The 9,744-nt window shown below is 41.9% G+C and overlaps 1 protein-coding gene across 1 annotated transcript in view; it reads right to left on the bottom strand.

The window, feature by feature from the left end:
• Nucleotides 1-8,719, bottom strand: part of LOC140367399 (thyrotropin-releasing hormone-degrading ectoenzyme-like) — a 132,835-nt gene extending 124,116 nt beyond the window's left edge. The window contains exons 1-2 of the mRNA XM_072453866.1: nucleotides 7,124-8,719; nucleotides 3,928-4,172 (exon numbers count right to left, since the gene is read on the bottom strand). Of these exons, the coding sequence (XP_072309967.1) occupies nucleotides 3,928-4,172; nucleotides 7,124-7,600 (722 nt within the window). The 5' untranslated portion in view covers nucleotides 7,601-8,719. The remainder of the gene's footprint in view (nucleotides 1-3,927; nucleotides 4,173-7,123) is intronic.
• Between the last annotated feature and the right edge of the window lie 1,025 nt (nucleotides 8,720-9,744).

The following is a 9,744-nucleotide window of genomic DNA, read 5'->3' on the forward strand; positions in this document are numbered from 1 at the left end:
TATTTAAAGGCTAAAGCTGAGCCTGGGGTTTAGTCATTTTGGATATTAAGTAAATCTCATGATGAGACCAGTGTATGTTTTAGTATTAGCTGCACCGCGGCATCCTGGTAATCCTTAAGCTAACACTGCACTCTCACTCCTGCACAAAGTGTTCAGTATGGACAGTAGCATCCCCAAAACAGTCTCTGAATTCAATTATAATGTATTATGTGATCAGCAGTGATTTGGTAAGTTTTGTATTTGCTTCACTGAGTAACCTTGATTATCATGTTTACATGAGCCAACTTTGCACTATTTTTACGCCTGTTTATAGCCCTATAATAGAATGCACTTGTTTTGTTTCGAGCATATGAGCAAAGTATAACTTGTATTTCATATCAACAATAATCTTATAAATTGCAGGACACAACAGAAATGCCAACCTAAGCATGATTTTCATGTACATATATCGACATAAAGAAATTACACTGCTCGCTCGAATGGAAGAGAGAAGAACTAAAAATACGTCTTTACCCCACCACCGCGTTCAATAACTATAAATAAACGTGGATTCCATCTCAACATTCCAACATATAAATAACCAGGGTTTTACTTTTTAACAATCATGCCAGAGATACTACCTTGTCATTATTTCATATCTGCTGTTATCTATAACTGTTTTCCCCCTCTGCAAAAGCAACATCTCGTTCAGTTCAGCCTAATATTGAATCAACACCACCTCTTAATGTATTTGTATTTGAATTGATAAATTGACGCATGATTTGTCTCCCAAACCCATTCCAGAGTCGGACCCCACACTGACTGGGAATTTAAAGCTTTTACATCATCTCAAATTATACACCTCTTCTCTTAATTTAAACATTATTTGAACGTTTGTTTTATTTTTACTTGCTTAGCAGAGTAGCTGTGTTGTGTAAAAATTAAATAAGTCAAATAAGGCAAAACAAGACAACAGTACAACAGATTGAGAGCTTCATAATCCAGAATATATTTGATCAATTACTGAGATGCTTTTTTTCAAAAGTTAAAAATGTGCGGATTCCAATTACATTTACTGCTAATATTATTTTTATTTTATTTCGGACACAAGGTGGTAATTAAAAGAAGACAAGGTACAAAAAACAAAACACAGCAGTCAAATTAGTCCATCAAATTTGACTGATGTTTGTAGAGTCCCTCAAAGTAGAAGTGCATCTGCATGAGCTCATTTGAGGATTGGTCAGTGCCTTTATAATGGTATTTTCAGTCATCTCCAGACTGAATTTGTATGTGAAATGTCTTAGTGCCTCACAGGTGGGAATGTGAGCGTCCACAAACAGCTGACTGGCACTATCCCACCTGGGCATTCCTAAACACCTTTTTTATTATTACAACATGATCTGTATTTATTTTTTGGGCTTTATTTTCATCGCAGGTTTAACCACAGACAACCCTTCACTCTCACATTCATTCACTAGGGGTATTTTACCGGTTCCAATTTACCTAACATTCATTATTTCCTGTATTTATAAGAGTCTTAATATGTATCATAGGGTAATAATATAATTTTCAAATCTTAGATACATAAAATATTTAGATTGTATATAGAATAATCATATGGTTGTCCCGACACTGACTCATAGACACCCATCTTAAAAGAACTATCTGTTTTCAATCAAATGTAATGATTCAAATGCTTTCTTTAAAATCACTAAATATTCCAACTGCTTATTTCCTCTTGTCTAATGAGCTTGCCATATCTTCCACTGCTTCAAATATTGCCATTTTTGTAGATGATTGTTATATTGACCTTCATGTAAACAAACTTCAATATCAAAAATCAATATATTATGCTTGTAAAACTAGTTTAACATTACCAGTTACAAATAATAGTAAGAGGAAAATGACTATGATGGACAATTTTTACATCACTTTGTAAAATAATTCGATGTTCATTCTGATTATTGTACACAATGCACCATTTTCCAGACTGAGAAAGAATTAAATTTTAATGAAAAGGTTCTTTTGTTGTGATCGAGTGCTGCTGGTGCATCAGCTGCCGTATTGATCCAGGATTGATTTGCAGCACAGCAACAGAATGGAGCTTGGTGGCCCTGGCAAACTCAAACTAAAGCCAATTACTCACTATGGGACACAAGAAAACTACTTGTTTTATGTGCCATAATTGGGAAAATGCTGAGGGGTGGAGAATACAGCATTGTTCCTCTGGAGCCTCATTCAAATATTTAAAGGAAACACACTGTGATTTTTTTTTCAGGGACTTAGTATTGAACAATAACATAAATCGATCATAATTTAACATTTTTATTTTTGTAAACCGCTCGGTAATAGAAACAGGTCCGTTGACTTCCCCGTTCAAGACTGCAGAACGTATAAGCCCCGCCTCTTCGTAGTGACGTTTCACAGTAACAAGCAGCGGACTTCATTTAGATGTTTTCAGTGTTGAAAAGAGGCTACGTGACATTTAAGTCATATACACCCAACATGTATCACTCAGACACTTAAAGGAATAATAGAGGATTTTTTGCCGATTTGAGAACTCAAGTGACTCTTAGTCCCTTTTCAAAAAATGTGCATGTGCACATTCACCCCCCACCCTCCTGTTATTTCCAACAGGCCATCAAACCTCGTGCAGAAGCACGCAACAGCTCCGCTGCTACACATGCGCTTGTTTATTAGAGCGACAGATCGCATTGCATCTCTCGTCTCTGTAGATTTCAGTCTCTTCTGAGCAGCTCGAACACAGTCTTTCTCTGTTGTGATTTTTGTACTGTACACCGAAGGAACTCGCTAAACACACACCGGCATATCAACCACGCATGCGCAGCCAGGGAAACGTGCTGCTATCCTGGGAACGAGGCTGCAGGTGTGACATGGCACGCAGGGAATGATTGACATGTGGGAGAACTACTCGGCTGTCCACGCCACGAGGAAATGAGACTCAGATTGTTCGCCAAAAATCCTCTATTATTCCTTTAATGCTTCAAATCACAACTAAGTACAGGGACGTGGGTGGTGATTGGGGGTTAGGGTTAGGATTTTTCATAATGTGTCCCCTTTAAATATGCTAAAAATGTTCGAAAAACTCTCTGGTTTTGTAAAACAGATTTCATGAAGAACTTTGTGCATAAGGCGCTTCATCAGAGGCCTTTTGAAGTTTACCCTCATCCTAAATGATCCTTTTTCATCTATTAACTTAGACTTTGTGTTGCTGCCATCAGAGGAACAGACGCTGATAAAATGCCACTGAGAGAACACACACAAAGTCATGAATTAAATAAACGTATCGGCAGCAGGCTGTTCCCATCAGCACCACGGGAGAGAATCTGAGAGACTTGTCGCAGAGGATTGTGGGAATTCATAAAGAAGGTGTGGCTTCTCTAAGTAGAGCACGCTTTTGCCGACACACAGAGTGCAGCGCTTCAGTTAATCAATGTTGTAGATGTGAAGCTCTGACCTTTAGAACAAGACCACCTGCTGCTATCCAAGTGTCAGAGCGAAGGGTGAAAGAGGGCGAAAGAAGATTGTTGGGGGAAAGAGGCGTGTTGGGTGACAGAGGTGTGTTGAGTAACAGAGGTGCGTTCCGGAAGCCCATCTGAGCACCGCCATACGACGCAATCCACTGGTCGTATTAGTTAACATAGGCCAGTCAATCTTTAGAGAAGTTCTACACAGACTAAAATGTTGTTTTGAGGCCGCCCAGGGAATCGGTGCATTATTGGTCACATGAACATTGGATATTTTAGACAAATCAGTCTACTTTAAAGCATATTTAGCGGCAAGACTTTTCCATCGTTCTCCATTTAAGTGAACTGAGCGCGATTACAACAGAAGTGTAGAAATGTGTCAAAATTATCCTCAATAATACAATGTCTGTTAGAGCGACAGCAGTGTGTGTTAGAGCGACAACAGTGTGTGTTGTGTTACCGTTTCTCCCTGTGTAAGGTGTATGAGCTCCTGAAGAAGCCCAACAGCTCGTCCTCGATGGCGGCGTCAAAGCTGATGTTCAGTCGGTACAGTCTCGTAGGCTTGAGTTCCCGGTGCAGCACCACCACATACATCTGATTGAGCGGGAAGGCAAAGTGGCGATGGATACGCATAACTCCACCCCCAGGTCTGTTTGACATGCGCCCACTGCCGCTGCCCTCCGCCGTCACCGAGACTTGGTCCACCTGGACGAAATACATGCAGTATATTAAACGTTTGTACCACCACTTCTTTTGGCACTTATTGTAGCCTGTGCTAAAAAAAAAAAAGAGAGCCACAAGTCTGATGCAGGGATGACTTATTCATGGAGAAGGGTTGAAAGCCCTTTTAATATCACACACCGGAGTGAGCTAAATTTGTGCACAAAATATAACAAATCTACAATTATTATTATATATTTTTTTAGACTATGGGCGTTTTCTTTCTTTTTTTCATGTAAAAAACAATGAGCACAAAATATTGCCAATACACAACTTTGCAATTGGAACTCAATTAATCTAAATGATACACATATGCCAGTTGCAGGGCTATTGGAATCCTTCTTTAACACTATTTTCTCTGATATTTAACAATGCAGCATTGTAAATATGATGACAAAGAAGCTGCCAAGCCTCTGCTGTCCGTTGTACACAGCCTGAGCACCCACAGTAAGCCCTGTGTCTAATTCCCTGGGGAGAGGTTGTCAACAAGGCTGGCCACTTTCTGCTGTGCTCACTTTAATGCAGACCCCTGGGGAAGAGACAAGGTCGAAGCCCCCATACAAATAAGCACATATCCACATCTCCTCAGACATGAAGTTGACTTCCACTTGAGCAGGAAACATACAAAATGTACTGACCCAACAGGAAAAACAAAAATTACACCATGGGAGCAGAAAACTTTTGAGGGATGTGCCTTTTACACGAGCCCCACATGTTGCTTTCAACAATCAACACAAATGAATCAAATTGGTTGACTGATTTGCAGCAGTTTTGATGCTTCTGATTAAAGCAGTTGCTAAGCAACACCTGACTTTCTTCCAGATCCAGATCCAGGACGTGGGGCCTGTCACCAAGTTGATGTGACAAATAAAGGCTTATTTTGTGGTTATATAAAAGTATCATATAAGAGGGATTAAATTACAGAAATCAAGACGGATTCAATTTATAAACAAAATCATCAATACAGCGTCACCTTGCTATAATTTTGGCAATAAAAACACACACCGAATCATTATTTTGTAACAGTATACTGGGCTGAGTAGATTTAGGTGAGAAAAGTGAGCAAATATAAGACGACAAAGTGAATGCAGTATTTACAATCACTGAAATTTGAGTCATCTATAACAGCAGTGACAAGCGGCAAATCAATAAAGATGTAACTCACGCATCAAACTACACATCGTTATGTCGATCTCTAATCTGGCTAAGTACAGATGGGACTGAAGATCACCTCTAACTTTTTTGGCCATTTGAATTGAAGTTTGTGTAGAAACAATGGAGTAAAGTTGAATTAATCTATCTGAGCCTACAGAGAATACAGCTATAGTGTGTCAACAGAAAAGGTCACTGTAACACTGCAACCTCCTTCTGTGGCTGTAACCACTCTTTTCAAAAGCCACCTGTTGCACGGCAGGTATTCAAAACAAAACCCTTTTCAAAAAAACTAACCATTTAATTGTTGTCAAACAGAATTGTAATTGCTTGGTGATGTCTGTGGCCACTCAATTACATTCTGAGTCATATTCCCTTTGGTGAATAAACAAAATCACATTTATAAAATAGATTGTCTCTTTCCATTGAGAGTAAACAGTTTTGTTATTTCTAATTTAGACTATGTTGTGCACAGTTTAAGAAAATAAATCTTTCACATTTCTATTCAGTTCCACTGGTTGTAAATAAAAAATGAGGTTGATGTTGTGCATCCTTAGTGCAGTACACTGGTTGTTAAATGTGGGAACGTGGTTTGTTCTTAGATTAATAAACTGATCAATATAAAGAGAGAGAGAGAGAGAGCTGACACAACGGAAACCGCGGGGATTAGAAGAACATTGTTTTCTGGTTAGTTTCCAGCAGATACAGTACTAAACCTCAAATTGCACTAAAAACACAGTATGTTTGAAAACATTAAAAAAAAAAGATTGTATATTTATTCAAGCACATTGAAGTCCTTAGATGTATTATTTGGTGTTGCGTGATATACACTAGAGACATGAAATGTTAGTGGAATGCACATCTTAAATTCCAAAACAAAATGTGTGTAACTGTCTTTTATTTTTAATTGGCTTCTGATCAAATTAAATAGATTGATTCTACACTCAAATTAGCCAAAATGACCAGCCTGAAAAATCCAGTTGCTGAGGAATTTCTCTGAGGCTTTTCCCTCATCACACGCTCATCTTGAAAATTGAGCTGAAACAGCTACTTCGACGGTTAATTAGCCTCGTTAAGAAAATCTCTGAGGCTAAATCTGGAAATAAACAGTCTTTGTTACAGACTGTTCTTTTCAACGTTACAAAGCAAAGATCTAAATTATGAAGATAAACAATATGACTTGAGCCTAACGATTTTAAATAGAAAACCTTACAATGAGAAACCCTCAACAGTTTTCAAATGAAGACGCTTATTTAGAGTTGATCCACTTACACTGGCACAGTGCCGAGAGGCAGGTTTAAAATGAATTACAGTCAAATAGATATTTTTTGTAATACAGTACAAGGTTTAAGCAATATCATATTAAAATACAATCAATAAGTCATTATTATTATTATTATTATTATTACAAAATTATTGTCTTGAATGATATTACATTTTGTCTAATGTAGAAGTACAGTTTATCATCTTTCTCTGTCGTGATTATTGACATGTGGTAGATATGATATGAGATGTATGCATGTGAGTCAGTTTGTATATTTATGATAAATGTGTTGTGCAGTCTGGTGCGGAGGTAATGTTGTCATTTCCACTTCCATTAAGCTCTCCCCTGAGATATAATCACCCGAGCACAACATCACAGTTGTGTCACCAAACAATCAGTGGCTGCTGCTGATTTGGTGTGAAGCTCGACCAGGCGCCACACTCTAATTAGCATCAGAGTGATTATTGTCTGAATGTCACCATTAAAAGAACGCATGCAGTTTGATAATAGTGCTTAGTACCTCCAGGCGGTCAGTGTGCAGCACGATGAAGCGCGTGGCGTTGACACACTCTATCTCGATGCTCACATCTCCGGAGAAGGTGAAGTTGTCCATGAACACAGTCAGCCGCAGCTCATAGTGCCGGGGCCGGAGCGTCCCGGGCAGACGGGAGGTCCTCCAGGGCTGCACCTCGTCCTCTCTGTCCCCAGCCCGGTCTCTGCTGCCATTCAGTCTAGCTGAGCCTCCCGGAGCCCGAGAGCCCACCTCCGGACCACCATCTCGAGCTCCGCACTCCTCATAGCGGACACTGAGCACAACGGCCACTGCAGTGACAATGATGAGGGTGAGGATGGACAGGGCAAAGCCCAGGACCAGTTTCTTGTGCACCGTGATGTGGCGTTCTGTGGTGCGGGGCCGAACCACCACCGACTCAGCCCACTGGTCTGAGAGGCCCCTGCCATTGCGCATGGCCCCTGGGCTACTGTCGTTTAGTCCCATTCAGTCAAAAATAAAATGTCACTTGATGTATATGATAAAATAGGCGTTTTTGCAGTTTGTTTCTTGTTCCTTCATTGAGTCAAGATGAGTGTAAATCATAGACTTTACGCAAAATCTACCATCTTTGTTGTTATAGTTTTATTTCTGTAGTGCTGACCTCTGACCTACAGCATTATGAATGTCCTCCAGCTTGAGTTAGGAAATCCACACTAGTGCTCGTCTTGTACCCTGGGCAACAAAGCTGACAAGGGAGAATAAATGAGATAGTTGTGTGCATTTTGGCTTTATAGTGAGGAGGAAAAAAATCAATTGCGCATGGCTCTATTTCAAGTGGAGAGGTGGAGAGGGAGAGGACAAGAGGGGGAGGAGGTGGAATGCTGTTAAGGATGTGGCTATACAGTGAAAGTACCATCCATAGACTTTCAATGGCAGCTGCAAGCCAAGTTAAAGAAAACTCCAGCAACAAGAGGCAAGTAACAGACAGATTCAACCGGGAGGTCACACTCTAAGCTACACTGCCTTTGTCATCTGCAAAAAAAGATATCAAGTTGGTCTGATGATGGTGATGTAGTAAGATACAAGACACATGATCCTGAAGTTGAACTATTTTGTTCTATAACTTCTAGATTAAAAAAAGGTTCAAAGCCTGCAAACTGCTGTCAGAGTTTACCAGGAAGGACAGAATAAGGGCGATAAGATCTGGATGTGACTGAACGGTGACGAACCCGCCGCAGGGAACGGGAGATTTGACTTGCCGTTATGCCCTTAATAAAGACGCTGAGCGGCTCTGTGTGTGTGCCATGTGCCCATGTGCCTGTCTCAGCCCCTCTCCATCTCTTGAGGGGGTTAAGTGGATAATTTACAAGCAGCATGTGAGTTTATTTCACCGTGCAGCAGATAATTCATTCCGGATATTCCGTGAGGCATAAACGATCCCTGCTTTACAGCTAAGCGGGCTGATGGATGAAAACGATCCTAAGTAATTGAAAGAAGATACAGGCCTATAAAAAAGACAATTCATGTGGGAAGGAACAGAGAATGGCGGAGCGACCCAACAAGATATTAGATCTGTTAATTAGATCCGACTTGCGGTAATGACTCCACTTTTTCATCCGTGACCAAGTCCAATCCTCTTGATGCGGAACAGCAGAACTTCTCCCAGTCTGTGGGGTCAGGCCCGCGCCTGAAGCCCGCGCCTGAAGCCCGCGCCTGAAGCCCGCGCCTGAAGCCCGCGCCTGAAGCCCGCGCCTGAAGCCCGCGCCTGAAGCCCGCGCCTGAAGCCGAAGCCCGCGCCTGAAGCCCGCGCGGGCGCCTGAAGCCCGCGCCTGAAGCCCGCGCCTGAAGCCGGACACGCTCCTCCTGATTGTAATTGTGTCTATGTGGAAACAGAGAAGGGGCGACTGTCAGTCAATGAGAGCTCCGCGAGGGATTGATGGAGATCAAACAGCGCAGCGCCTTTAAAGCACAAACCGCATCATATGCGTCGCTAAACACTGAGTAGGTTATGTGACCGAAATAGCGCGCAGAAGAGGCAGAAGAGGCAGAAGAGGCAGAAGAGGCAGAAGAGGCAGAAGAAGCAGAAGTGGTCTAAGGCTCCGTGCATAAATAACCCGGGAATCCCTACGTAATGTCAAACCTCGCGTTGGACACCGGCCGCTCACCACAGGCGACCCAGCGCTTTCAGAAATCCCTCAGCCATCGGACAGTCCACACACTCCACGGTGGAAATGGTCTCTGCTGCTGCAGCTCACAATCATTCAGATGCTCCTGAACTTTTCATCCTGCGAACATCTCCGCTCCCGCAGCTCGGAAGAGCACAATTATTGTGCGTGGTGATGGAGATCAAGAAGTATTTCTCCTGACAGCGCTCGCTTTCTTCTGAGATGAAGTAGGAGGCGCACCGCTCACCGAGGCGCTCTGCCGCGTGCGGTTTGAGTCTGAGCACGAGCTGTTTCTGCTGCTCCAACCAAGTGGCACGCGCTGTCAGAGGAGCGCGCGAGGGAAGAGCGTGAGGAAGAGGCGCAGAGAGAGAGGCGGGGAACGCCCACCGCGCTTCACAAACTCACATTGTACCGTGGATGTATTATATTGCATTGTACACGTACAATGATTGTACGTGGAAAAGACACGGACTAGGCCTACAC

The sequence above is a fragment of the Eucyclogobius newberryi genome, unplaced genomic scaffold, assembly GCF_026437365.1.
Source record: "Eucyclogobius newberryi isolate DKJ021-1_F unplaced genomic scaffold, fEucNew1.0.hap1 SCAF_2, whole genome shotgun sequence".
In the NCBI taxonomy this organism is placed as follows: Eukaryota; Metazoa; Chordata; class Actinopteri; order Gobiiformes; family Gobiidae; genus Eucyclogobius; species Eucyclogobius newberryi.